The 14,752-nt window shown below is 37.5% G+C and overlaps 1 protein-coding gene across 2 annotated transcripts in view; it reads right to left on the bottom strand.

The window, feature by feature from the left end:
* The window catches only part of PPP3CC (protein phosphatase 3 catalytic subunit gamma), a 92,248-nt gene that overhangs the window by 33,514 nt on the left and 43,982 nt on the right, over window positions 1–14,752 (bottom strand). For both annotated transcript variants that reach the window (XM_060102506.1, XM_060102507.1), the window contains exon 4: window positions 9,226–9,337. In XM_060102506.1, coding sequence (XP_059958489.1) covers window positions 9,226–9,337 — 112 coding nt within the window. The remainder of the gene's footprint in view (window positions 1–9,225; window positions 9,338–14,752) is intronic.

The raw sequence follows: 14,752 nt of genomic DNA, 5'->3' as shown, positions 1-14,752 counted from the left end.
TGTTATTAGGCAACATTTCTTATGGTAAAAATTACCCAATTACCTGGCGGAAGCTATAGCTTTGGGCTTCTCTGAGTGCGGTGACTCATAAGGTATGTCCCTCGTGGGACCCTGGAAGCTATGCCAATAAAGCTTTTACAAGAGATACTGGCACTTGTAGTGCATGAGGCTTCTAAGCCAGGGTGGCTCCCTAATCTGCCCAACGTGGATACTGTTTCCTTGCACCTGAGCTGTGACTAGGAGAGGGTGGGAGAAAGGGAGGCAAAAGGCAGAAAAGCTCCAGACTGCGGCATGTACTTCTATGAGGACTACTCCAGGAAGAGGGATGGCTGATGCTGACCTTCCTGAACTGTACTCTTCTAGGATGGATGCCATGTATGCCCCATGGTCTCTCGTGGGTCTGAATATTTTGTAGGGTCTAAAAAGACTTCCTGGTGGTATTGAAGATATGTAAATAGAAACTGAAGTTTTAGGCGTCATCAACAAGATGTCAATAATATTTTTGCTCATGATTTTTAAGGTCTTCAAGCAAATTATGTCCTGATTTTATTTTATGTAAAAATGTTCATCTCAGTGAACTGTATTCTGATGTGGTTGTCATTTTGAGGCTACAGAACAAAAAAACACTCCAGTGGGCAGACAGTGGGTTGGCTTCCACAATTGTCTAAAAAGAACAGGTCATGAAATAATAGTTGGCAGATGGCTTTAGTTTAAAGAGAAAGGGAATGTTTTCTTCTTTGGCCTTGGGTTCAAAAAGCCAATATGCTAGGAGGTGCATACTGGTGGAGACGGCCACAAGTTATACAGGCAGGCAGCCCTACAGAACTGTGAGCTCCTTCTCTTCCAAGATGCTGTGAAGATGAGACAAAGCCTACAGGGCCCAGAGAACAACACTATAGCAAGTGAGTCAGATTATCTAGTTGGTAATATTTCTGTGTTTATTTTCTTCTTGTAATCTCCATGTTTTTAGAAAAGACATGTTCAAGTATCAGAGCCTGGTCTTCGCAAGGCTTTGAGGAATAATATGAAGGGTGATGTGTCCAGATTTGGGCCAGAGTGCAGATCCCTAAAGGGAAGGTGTAACCAGTGGACCACACTTAAGGTGCTTCATCCCTGAAGGTGAAGACTGTCTATTGCCAATACTGATCAGGATTTGAGGGCATTAAGGGAGGCTGTGAGCTCCTTTTATAAACTTTTAGAGCATTCTGTATTACCACAAAGGCAGTTAAGATCATCTATTTCACAATATATGCTAACTCTATTATGACATCCAAGTTAATAAGAGCCATGTCTTCTGCATCTTTTTATCTCCTTGCAATTACATCCTTATATTCTGCTTTGTATCTGAGCACTACACGTTTGGCTATCTCAGAAGTAGACCCAGCACTGGCCAAAAAGTGTGTTAAAGGAAAAAAAATCAAGGGAAAAAACCCTTTCATTTGTGGCCAGTGATTGATTTTTTCTCCTGTAAATCCATGGAACCAGAGTTTCCCCTGTTGCCAACATCAATAAGGAATTCCTTTGTAAGAGTCCTAAGGTTGCATATAGGCAGGGATTTTAATTAGTTATTAATTCATGCTCCAAATACCATGTTACATCAATAAGATGCCTTTCAACCCAAAGAATGACTCAAAAGAGTTCCTTAGCCTACTTCCAGAAGACTACCAAGTCTGGAGAAAGACAGAAAGTAATACAGTGTCTTAACCCATTTTGTAAATTAAAACAGGAAGCCACAATGGGCTTCCCTGGTGGTGCAGTGGTTGAGAGTCCGCCTGCCAATGCAGGGGACACGGGTTCGTGTCCCAGTCCAGGAAGATCCCACATGTTGCAGAGCGGCTGGGCCCGTGAGCCATGGCCGCCGAGCCGGCATGTCCGGAGCCTGTGCTCTGCAATGGGAGAGGCCACAACAGGGAGAGGCCCGCGTGCCACACACAAAAAAAAAAACGCAAAAAAAAAAAAACAGGAAGTCACAAATCAAATTAAACAAAACGCACAACCACAATGGGTTACAGAATGTTACCATTTTAATTTTCTTAAAGTTTATGAATATGTATATAAATACCAACATTTTTTATTTTCTGAGGGGTTAGACTGAAGATGACTTAGTTTAGCTGTATTTTCTAGGATGGATATATAATCCTTGTATAGTAATATTTATTGTTATATCACCTTTATTATTGAAATCTGTTGAAGGCTCACAATGTACCTGTGCCATCAGTGAGTTAAGTGTTCAACACAGTGGTATGGAGTCTGGAACCTGACTGCCTGGATTCGAACCTCAGCTCTGCCACTTACTAGCAATAGTACTTTGGACGAATTACTTGACTCTCTGTGCCTTTACTTCCTCATCTATAATATAGGCCTAATAATGATACCCACCTACATTACAAGGTTGCTGTGAGGATTAAATTAATTCACACATGCAAAATGCTTTGAATAATGTGTGACACAAAGTTGGTTAACCAATAAAATTACCTTATTTTATCCTCACTGAAACCCTGTGGAGTAGGTACATTATCTTCATTAAAAAGCTGAGGAAACTGGGCTCACTTGTCCAAAGCTGCAGCTAGTAAGTGGCAGAACTAGAACCTGTTCATGCTCTTAACATGATGCAATACTCCTCCCAATCATTATTTTTAAATGAAATATTTAGTAGGAGAATCTAAAGAGCCAAATATATAATTACCAAAGGTTAAATTAGCTGACTCAAGTGTTTTATTTTCATGATAAATTGTAAGATATATCCCATAATGAAGGAAACATGCACCTCAGTCATAGGATCACACTGATACAAGTTCTAACTAGTATCAATAATATAACATTAACAAAACAAAATTCTCAACAATATTCTTTGAAAGTAATTTTGAGAGTCAGCACTATTTGTAGGAAACCATGACCCGGTCTAAACAGTGATTATATATTTGTTTTAATTTTTATTTGCTTTCATTGTTTTTTTAAAACAAAGGTAATAGGTTCAAAAAAAAAAAAAAAAAGGTTCAGAATTAGTGCCTCCTCCCCCTCTTTGCAGGCAACTTCCTGGGTGTCTTTATAAAGATATTCTACGCATACATATGCAGATATGTATATTTATTCCATTTTCACAACATCCTTTTGTTTTTTAACATAAATGTAGAATGTGTACACTGTTTCGCTTGCTCTTTGGACTTCTTTTTTTAATATAAATTTATTTATTTTGTTTTATTTATTTTACTTTTGGCTGCGTTGAGTCTTCGTTGCTGCATGTGGGCTTTTCTCTGGTTGTAGCAAGCAGGGGCTACTCTTCGTTGCGGTGTGCAGGCCTCTCATTGTGGTGGCTTCTGTTGCAGAGCATGGGCTCTAGGCGTGCGGGCTTCAGTAGTTGTGGCTCTCGGGCTCAGTAGTTGTGGCTCTCGGGCTCAAGAGCACAGGCTCAGTAGTTGTGCCGCACGGGCTTAGTTGCTCTGCTGCTCGAACCCGTGTCTCCTGCATTGGCAGGCAGATTCTTAACCACTGCGCCACCAGGGACGCCCCTTTTTGGACTTTTCTTTTTTGGTTGCGCTGTGCAGCATGAGGGATCTTAGTTCCCGGATCAGGGATTGAACCCAGGCACCTGGCAGTGAGAGCACGGAGTCCTAACCACTGCACTGCCAGGGAATTCCCGTTTTTTGGACTTACTAACATATTTTGGAGATCATGCCATATCGTTATATGAAGAGTTTTGTTATTTTTTAAATATCTATATAATATTTCACTTTATGGATATACCACAATCTAACCACACCAATCTCTTGCTACTATAAGTAATGAACAATGGCAAACATTTGTTTATTTCAAAAAAAAAAAAAAAATCAACCTGTCATAACAATACTGTTTTCATTAGCAAAATTACAGGAGTTTCTGGAACCTCCTGTAATTTCAGTAAGCTGTTTAACTACACATCAAAAAAGGGGCCCTTGGAAATAAGAAATTAATTTACTTTAGAAATATGGACCCAGAGCTATGAGATGGAATCATAAAACCACTAGGTTTCTTGCTTTCCAAGTACATAACAATAAAGAAATGTTTTTGCAAAGATAAATGATATGTCAAAAATTAACTGTTATACTTTGCTACTCAAATTATCTCTGGATTTGAAAGAAATAAAAAAAATCTCTGGGGCTTCCCTGGTGGCGCAGTGGTTGGGAGTCCGCCTGCTGATGCATGGGACACGGGTTCGTGTCCCGGTCCGGGAAGATCCCACATGCCGCAGAGCGGCTGGGCCCGTGAGCCATGGCTGCTGGGCCTGCGCGTCCGGAGCCTGTGCTCCGCAGCGGGAGAAGCCGCAGTGGTGAGAGGCCCGCCTACTGCCAAAAAAAAAAACACCAAAAAACTCTGCAATATAAAGCACTTCAAAACATGATATAAGAAAAGAAAAGCCTCCACCTGCCCCTCCTAGAAATATTAACAAGATTGCAGCTGCACAATTTGGAACTAAGCATCACTTAACAGTAATTATAAAGTGCTGATTCTAAATGTCACTGTGGCCCTTTAAGAAAGATCAGCTTATCAGTAAAAACACTCATGCGAAGTGGCACACATGCTCTTTCCTTATACAGGAACAAAATTTAAAATTGTACTTGAATTTGGTGCTTATTCCAAGATTTATTAACATTTCGGATGCAGCATTAGAATGAAACAGGAGTATCTTGGCAGATAAGAGAAAAAGAAAGAAACGTGGTTTAACTAAATTAAAGCATGTGAAAAGCAAAGAAAAACCTGAGATAAGAAATCCTGTGCAAAATGACACAGTCAAAATGTTTCCCAAACCTATTGTTCTATTTTCTGAAAACAGTCTGAACCAATTATACTAATCAAAAAAAGAACTCTGAAAAAACAGAGGAAGAATTAGATAGAATGTTACCAAAAAAACATGAATCTTAATTCAGAGGCATCCATACACATCTTTTTCTTCATTACTTATCTATTGCCAAATATTGAGCATTCCAGGGCCTTTGTTAACTGCTTGACAGGCACTGTTTAATTTTCCCAGGTAAAGAAACAGAGGTGTAATGAGGACCACCCTAATATTTGGCTTAGAAAAACAATGCAAAATGTTTACAATTTTTAAAGTACTTGATGAAGTGGTTCTCAAATGACAAACAGTAGATACTTTCCAAGCCTCTGGAAGAGGTGTTCTTAACCAGCAGTGTGCTACAGAATTACCTGGGATGCTTTAAAAAGCCTTTTAAATGCTTAGGCCCTAAATGGATAATTTGAAAGTTACCAGTTTAAAAAATTGTTATAATAGTATTACATAGTGGTGATGAAACGCTAATTCATGGAGTTCTATGGGAAGATAAAAAATTAAAAGTACTAGTCCTCCTGATCCAACTTCCCACAGGTAGTCACTGTTACCAATTACTTCTGCACCTTATATATTTTTAATTTACAAAGGAGATCACACTATACATGTTCTGCAAATGGCTTCCTTCACCTAACAATATATCTGAACAGCTCTCCATATCAGTACATCTAGATCCACCTTGATCTTACAACAGCTGCCTAGCATTCCATTTTTTAGATGTATTATCCCTTATTTAAGCAGTCCTTTATTGACATTTAGATTCTTTTTTTTTGCTATTATAATTAACACTATAATGAACATCCTTATACATCCATATCTTCTTATCTTTTTGAGTATATAGTGTGATAGGCAGAATTCTAAAATGACCTGCAATGACCTATACCTTTGTATAATCTGTGCCCCTCTGAGTGGGTGGAACTTGGAAATAAGCTGAGACTCCCATGATTATGTATCATTATGGCAAAAGGGAGATTCTCCTGGGTGGGCCTGACCTAATCAGGTGAGCCTCTGAAAAGCAGAGAGTTTTCTCCAGCTGGCTGATCACAGAAGAGGAAGGCAGAGAGATGCATTTGGGCTCTAGAAACTGAGGGCAGTTTCTAGCCAACAGCTAGCAGGAAACTAGGGGCCTTAATCCTACAGTCAATAAGGACCACCAACAACTAGTGAGCTTGGAAGACACCAAGCTCCAAATAAGAACACAGCCCTTGGTGACACCTTAATTTTGGCCCAGTGAGACCCTGAGCAGCAAATTTAGCCATACTGTGCCTGGACTTCTGACCTGCAGTAACTATGAGATAACAAATGTGCTGTTTTAAGCAGCTAAATTTGTGGTAATTTGTTATGCAGTATTAAAAAAAAAAAGATACAGGGCTTCCCTGGTGGTGCAGCGGTTAAGAATCCGCCTGCCAATGCAGGGGACACGGGTTCGAGCCCTGGTCCAGGAAGATCCCACATGCCGTGGAGCAACTAAGCCAGTGCGTTACAACTGAAGCCTGCGCACCTAGAGCACGTGCTGCGCAACAAGAGAAGCCACCGCAATGAGAAGACCGTGCACCACAACGAAGAGTAGCCCCCGCTCTCTGCAGCTAGAGAAAGCCCACGTGCAGCAACAAAGACCCAAAGCAGCCAAAAATAAATAAAAATAAAAATAAATAAATTTAAAAAAGAAAAGATACAATCTGCATGATAAATTCCTAGAAGCCAAACTGCTGGGTCAGAAATTTTTACGGATATTCCAAAATTACTCTTCAAGTACTTTACACCAATTTAAACACTCACCAACAGTAGATCTAATTTTTTTTAAACTTCCTGGTTAATTACTGATTTAAAGTGTTTATTTCAATAAGTTCCAAGGCCTGGAATGATCTATATCTTGCCCATTTGTAGCTGACTTTTCTCTCACAGGGTTTTTAAGTGTTCACACTCTAAAATTTCTTTCAATAAGAAAGACCTTTCCTTTCAGGCATTACTAGGAGGAAGGCTGTCATCACAACTGCTGACTTCAATGTAGGAAGCTACTGGTAACAAGAGTTAAAATGAGCATTGGGAACATTTTCAAATTGTAAGTAGAGGGACTTTGTGGCAGCTGAATAAACTGAGTCTCTGAAAACAAATTTAAAAGTTTTTTTCAACTTTGAATATTCTTTTGGTAATAAAACTTCAGATATAATATATTCCTCCAAGATGATAATCTGAAGAGAAATCTGAATAGGACACAAAGTAAAATCCATGATCAAAATATCAATTATATGAACAATAAAGGTTTTTTTTTTTTTTTGGCCACACCACATGGCAGGTGGGATCTTAGTTCCCTGACCAGGGGAGGAACCCTCGCCCCCTCGCAGTGGAAGTGCCGTCTTAACCAGTCGACCGCCAGGGAAGTCCCAAACCATTTTTATATGTTCAGGATTATGGGGGGAAAGAGGTAGACTTTAGGGCTAGACAAGAGATAATTTTACCTTTCTTATTTTGTAAAGAATATACTAACACTTTAGAAATCAAACAAGGTATAATTCTGTTTTTTGTTTCAATATTTTCCTTTCACTATAACAATACAAAAATTCCATGTAGTATAAACTGATATATAATTTTTTTGAATGCTAAAGTATGTACCAAAAGTCTTTAAAATGTTCATGCCCTGACACCTAGTAATTCTTTTCTGAGAGTCTATCCTAAAGATATAAATCACAAAGGATCATTCATTCAACAATTTAATTCAACCAATATTTGTTCAGCATCTACTATGACTTATTAGATAGTGTTCTGGAAAAACAACAGAGAACAAAACACGTCCCTGTTGTCATGCAGCTTAAATTCTGGTGGGAGAGAAAGGCAGTAAATAAATAAATATATTTAAAAAAATATAAATTTTATATATATAGGATATATAAAAATTTCAGGTATTGATAGATACTATGGGAAAAAAAGTAGGGTATGAGAATAAAGTGATGAGATTTTAATTTAGAAAAAGCAACCAGGGAAGAAAATCTCTAAGGCTATGACACGAATGAAGTAAGGATGTAGGTCTTCTAAGCAGATAGACACCTGGGGAAACAAGAGATGATACGTGCAAATGTCCAGAGGCAAGTTCTCCCAAACAAGCTCAATATAGTCACCATCATGCTGCATGTTACTCTGAGCCAATTGTGAGTACCTAGATTCTGGTCAAAGAAATCTGTGAGGTTTTTGTTTTTGTTTGTGCTTCGCCTCAAGGCTTGAGGCTTTGCAGGATCTTAGTTGGGCCTCGTGGAAGTGGAAGTGGAAGCACGGCATCCTAACCACTGGACCACCAGGGAATTCCCTGTTTTTGTTTTTTTAAATCAGCTTGTAATGTTTTGAGTCTCAAAAAAATTCTACCTTTAATAATAAATTTTTTTTTACTATTACAGTATTATTTATAGTTGGAATCAACCTAAGTGCCCTACAGTTGCTACTAAATTGGCCACACACATGATATTACATTCATAAGATGGAATACTTTAAAAACATTAGTATTATATTTTAAAGTCATGTTAAAAAGTATTTAACAAAATGGAAAAATGCTATTACATAACATGAAAAGAGCAATTTATTAAACAGTACATATACTATGAGCCCAACTTTATTGCAAATATATATACAGTTGGCTCTCCATATCCACAGGTTCTGCATCCACGGATTCAACCAACTGCGGAACTAAAATATTTGGGGGAAAAAAAATTCCAGAAAGTTCCAACATGCAAAACTTAAATTTGCAGTGGGCCAGCAACTATTTACATAACATTTACATTGTATTTACAACTATTTACATAGCATTTGTATTAGGTATTATGAATAATCTAGAGATGACTTAAAGTATACAGGAGAATATATGAAGGTTATATGGAAATACTACACCATTTTAGATAAGGGACTTGAGAATCTGCAGATGTGGGTATCTGTGGGGGTCCTGGAACCAATTCCTGGGAAATCAAGGGAGGATTGTATGGATATAGATATATCTGAACTATTTCATGATAGGTTTTTATGTATACAGAAAAGAATAGAAGACTATATACCAAATAGTGAGATAATAGTGATTAATTTTAAGTGGTGTAATTGTGGACAATTAATATACCAAATAGTGAGATAATAGTGATTAATTTTAAGTGGTGTAATTGTGGACAATTAATATCTTTGGACTTTTTAACGTTTTCCAAATATCCTAAATGTATTACTTATAGACCCAGAGGGATACTCAAAAGTTATTTTCAAAACAAGTGTTAAAAAGTGGAATCTAGGTTCTCATCAGAAAACAAAACAAAACAAAAACAAAAACAGAACAGGAAGCATTTGAGGTCCATTAGTTTCTTTTCTTTGTGTTTAATTCGCTGGGACTGGCTAAAGGATAACTTAAAAAGTTCTGGAGGAGTGATTATACTTACATTCCTGTTTGAAGGTGAAATATTCTGTAAGATGCCTGCATTCATGATTTCCTCGAAGCAGAAACAATGTTTTGGGATGATTAATCTTTAAACTCCATAAAAACAGCACACACTACAAGACAAACACAAGGATAAAATTTTTATTTTTGATCACAATAACACATAAAGACAATTTATACAAATTCAAATGACTTGCTATAATGGCGTATCTCACTGATATTCCCAAGTTGAAACAAGAAGAATTCCAGCTTTTGAGTGTGTTGTGCTATTGCCCTAGAATTTGTCTTTTTTGTTGTTTTTGGTTTTGTGGTTTTTTTTTTTTTGGCTGTGCCACACAGCATGTGGGATCTTAGTTCCCAGACCAGGGATTGAACCCGTGCCCCCTGAAGTGGAAGCATAGAGTCCCAACCACTGGACCTCCAGGGAACTCACTGCCCTAGAATTTGAAAGGACGTAAGAGAGTAGCCTTCATAGAAATCTCTTCTTAATTTCTGTTCCCATGCTCCATGCAAATATCTAGATCTCTATGATAAAGTCACCCACACACATACCTTAGTCCTAAAACCTGTATTTTATTTAGTGGAGAAACAGTAGAGACATTTCCACTAAAATCAGGAACAAGGCAAGGATATCCACTAATACCACTACTATTCAACACTGTACTAGAGGTATTAGCCAACTGAATTAGACAAATCAGTTAGAGGCTTAAGAATGAGTACAGAAAAACAAAAACTATCTCTATTTGCAGATGATATAATAGCATACCTGATAAACTCCAGAAAAATCAATGATACAACTAACTAAACTAATAAAAAATTCAGTAACAAGGAAGGATATAAAATTAACATACAAAATCAATAGCCTTCATATACACAAACAATAAGTGGGACACAATGGTAGACAAAACTCCATTTACAATAGCAGCAAAGAAGATTAACTACATAGGAATAAATTTAACAAGAAATGTACAAAACTCATACCAGGAAAAAGTTAAAAAAACACTCCTGAAAGACACAAAAGTAGACATGAACAAATGGAAAGACATTCCCTGTTTTTGGATAGGATGATTCAGCATTAAAAGATTACAGTTCTTGGGACTTCCCTGGCGGTCCAGTGGTTAAGCCTCTGCGCTCCCACTGCAGGGGGCAAGGGTTCCATCCCTGGTCGGGGAACTAAGATCCCACATGCTGCACAGTGCAGCCAAAAAAAGAAAAAAGAAAAGATTACAGTTCTTCCTAGTTTATAAACCCATTACATTTCCAATAAAAATGCCATAAGCTATGTTATGGAGTTAGACAAGTTGATAATAAAATTTATATGGCAAAATAAACATGTACGAACAGCCAGGAAACAGCCAGAAAAACACTGAAAAAGATGGTTAAAACATACTATAAACGTTCTAAATTAAAATAGTGGTCCTGGGGCCTCCCTGGTGGCGCAAGTGGTTGAGAGTCCGCCTGCCGATGCAGGGGATACGGGTTTGTGCCCCGGTCTGGGGGGATCCCATATGCCGCGGAGCGGCTGGGCCCGTGAGCCATGGCCGCTGAGCCTGCGCGTCCGGAGCCTGTGCTCCGCAGCGGGAGAGGCCACAACAGTGAGAGGCCCGCATACCGCAAAAAAAAAAAAAAAAAAAAATAGTGGTCCTGGCACATATGTAGATAAATACATCAGTGGAATAAAATGGGTCAGAAATTAATGCACATACATATAAAAATTTGAGATATAAGAAAGGTGGCACCCTAAATCACTGGAGAAATGATGAGCTTCTTAATAAATGTCTCTGGGACAACTGGTGCTATTTCAAAAAAAAAATTAGATCCATATCTCACATAATGAATAACAAATGGATAAGGGAGCTAAATATCAAAATGCAGCCATACAAGTTCTAAAAGAAAACATGTAGGTGAGTTTTCTTTAGCCTTAGCGTAGGGAAAAACTTTAAAACTAATGACTAAAAGTCCAAAGGCAAAAAAAGAAAAGATGGGTAAATTTGACTACATAAAAATAATTTGCATGGTATAAAACAATTTGGCAAGAACTGACAAAATCACATATACATTTAACTTTTGACCACATCTAGGAGCCTACCCTGAAGATACACTTCCAACAATAAGAAAATACATACACACAGGTTGCAGTGTTATTTGTAACAGCAAAGTATTTGAAACAACCTAAATGACCATACAAAGGAGAGAGGCTGAGCAAATTATGATACATCCACACAATGAAGTACTATGAAGTTATGAAAAAAAAACGTGAGAAAGACCTCTCTATAAACTGATTTGGGGCAATTTCTAGGATACACTGTTAAGAAAAAAGCAAAATGAAAGAGTATCTACAGTATGCTACTGTTTATGTAATAAAGAAAGGGTATAAGAAAAACATATATTAGCTGCTCATTTGTGCATAAGAAATAAGGGAAAGATAAATCATAAACTCAAGAGACTGGTTACCTAGAGCAGGCATAGAGGAAATGGGTGGAAAGAAGTGGGGACTGGGAACAGGTTAGGAGGGATGAGGCCGGAGTGACACTTCTCAAAGCACACCTCTTCGGATAGGTTTGACCTCGAGAACCACAGTAATTAAAATTACTTGGGTATTAAAATTACTCAAGATAAGTATTTAAATCAACCAGCATGTGACAGAAACCCCAAATGTAATATGAACAGTAACAAATGAGCCTAACTGTATTATAAATGGATAACAAGGTAACAAAGAAAGGGACGGGTTGGGGGAGAACTAACCCAAGTTATATATGTATATAATATATAATATACATATACACACACTATATATAACCAAGCTACATATATATATATATACACATGTGCATGTATATATATATATATACATGCATATGCATATATAACCCCTAGCTCCTTCTGCTGAGAGGGCCTAGGACCTCAAAATCATTATGTGTATTGATTTTGGGATTACAAATAAATTTTAGTAGGGAGGCATATATACAAATACAGAATCCATGAATAATGAAAATCAATCATATAGTCTAATCATGAAATATACATATCTCATTCATATACAGCTTCAAAACATAAGCAAAAATTGACAGGACTATTGTGAGAAACAGATAAATAAATAACTGTAGCTGGAGATTTTGATGCAAACCCAAAAGTAAATCATAGTTCAAGCAAACAAAAATAATCAAACTTATAGAAAACAAGTGAACAAGTATAGAATGCATTATTTTCAAGTATATATGGGATAGTCACAAAAATCTACTGGGTACCACAATAAATTCCAAAGGGAGTCTCAATAAATTCCAAAGAATGAATATTATTCAGATTATGTTCTCTAATTAAATTACACTAATTAGAATCAGTAACAAAATACTAACTCTAAGAAAATCCCACATGACTGGAAACAAAAAACATACTGCTTCATTGTCTTAGGGTTTAAAAATAATTCTTTAAAAAACGTTGAATGATAATAAAAACAATACATGTCAAAATCTGTGGGACCCAGATAAAGCAGCACTTAAAGGGCAATGTACCTTAATAAGTACATTGATTTTTAAAAACATATATGCAAATATGTTTGTATATGCTTAACCTATCTCTGAAATGTCATACAAGAAACTCAACAGTGATTGTATGGGTGGAATGGCTAATATATGAGAAGATCCTCAGTGTCATTAGTAATTAAAGAAATATTAATTGAAATGACAATAAGATACTACTTTACCATTTTGGTAAATACTAGAAAATGAGATAAAACGAAATTCTGGAGGAGGGACATGAGGAAATATGAACTCTTAGGTGCTACTGGTAGGAGTATAGACTGGTACAGCTGTTCTGAAGAGTGATCTGCAATAATCAGTTCAAGTATTATATGAAGGTAGGTACCCTTTTCCCTAGCGATCCCACTCTTGTTCATAAACCATAGAGAAACTAAAACATGGGACCGTAGTGGATTTATATAAGGGTGTGCCTCACAGCAGTGTTCATGATAGAAAGAAACTGGAGGCAACCTAGTGTCCACCACTGAGAACAGAGAACTAAAATGTCACAGATGTATACTATGGGATACTATGGAGCAGACAGAAACCCAGATAGATCTTAAAAACATACTGATATGTAAAAACAAAAATCAACCGCAAGAGAGCTACAGCAATGATTCTCTCAGGGTGGTCACATTCATCTCAAAGTGTGGTACATCAGCATCACACAGGAACTTGTTAGAATATACATTCTCAGGGTCTATCCCAGACCTAAAGAATCAGAAATTCTGGGGTGGGCTCCAGCAATCTGCTTTTGAACAAGCCCTCCAGGTAATTATGATGCATGCTAAAGTTTGAGAACGACTGAATAGCACCATAACATTTATGTAAAATTAAAATACTTTTCCCACAAAAACGTTATATATTAAAAAATTAATAATAATATATGTATTCTGAGGCATATACTAAATACAACAGAAACATGTATAGTTGGGAGAGGGAGTAAGGAAAACAGAGGTCACAGATAAGAACAACAAAACAAAACAACAGAGGGACTTAGAAAAGACTAATAATAAATGTGCCATGACCTTAAGAGCTTAATCCAACCAAGATTTCCCACCTTTTTGAAAGGAAAGACTTCAAAATCCTGAATCCAAATGCTTCTCAAAATGCCTACTCTGAGTCACCAACATCTCCTGCCTATGCTTACTGGATGAGATTACTAACTAGTCTTTCTGGGCTCCCATAGTCAGTCCACCACGTAACAGCCAGAGTAATTGTTTTAAAACATAAATGTGAATATGTCACTTCCATGCTTAACAAACAAATAAACAAACAAAAAAGCTCTAATGGCTTTCCACTGCATTCAGAATAAAACCCAAACTCTACCATGGTTTGCAAGGCCTGACATCATGTAAACCCTGCCTATGTCTCTGATACACTGTCTACATTGTCCCCTTACTCATTTTGTCTAGCCACACTGACCTTGTTTCTATTCCTGGGCTGCCTTAGGCTTGCTCCTTCCTCAGAGCTTTTACACTTGATATGCCCTTTGCCTGGAATGTACTCACCCCACCCCTCCATCTACGCATGGCTCATTCCCTCAGGTCATTCAAGTTTTTGTTCAAATATTACCTCTTCAGATAGGACTTCCCTGATCTCCAACTAAATTAGCTACTCCTGTCCCCCTTTTGTCCCTTACCCTGATTTGATTTTCATAGACACTAAGCAAATATAAGATGCCATCTCTCTCACTAGAAAACACAATAGGGACTTCCCTGGTGTCGCAGTGGTTAAGACTCCGCACTCCCAATGCAGGGGGCCCGAGTTCGATCCCTGGTCAGGAACTAGATCCCACATGCATGCCACAACTAAGAAGTCTGACTGCAGAACTAAGGAGCCCACCTGCCACAACTAAGACCCGGTGCAACCAAATAAATATTAAAAAAACAAAACAAAACAATAAAGGACTTGGCTTTGCTTGTTTATCTCCACATCCCCAGAATTTAACAATGTCTCTCAACTTAGATGCTATTAACAAGCATAATTCTTTGTTGCAGGATGTTCTGT

This window comes from Mesoplodon densirostris, chromosome 6 (assembly GCF_025265405.1).
Source record: "Mesoplodon densirostris isolate mMesDen1 chromosome 6, mMesDen1 primary haplotype, whole genome shotgun sequence".
In the NCBI taxonomy this organism is placed as follows: Eukaryota; Metazoa; Chordata; class Mammalia; order Artiodactyla; family Ziphiidae; genus Mesoplodon; species Mesoplodon densirostris.
Note: the sequence above shows the minus strand (reverse complement) of the source record. Positions and strands in the feature narration are given on the sequence as shown.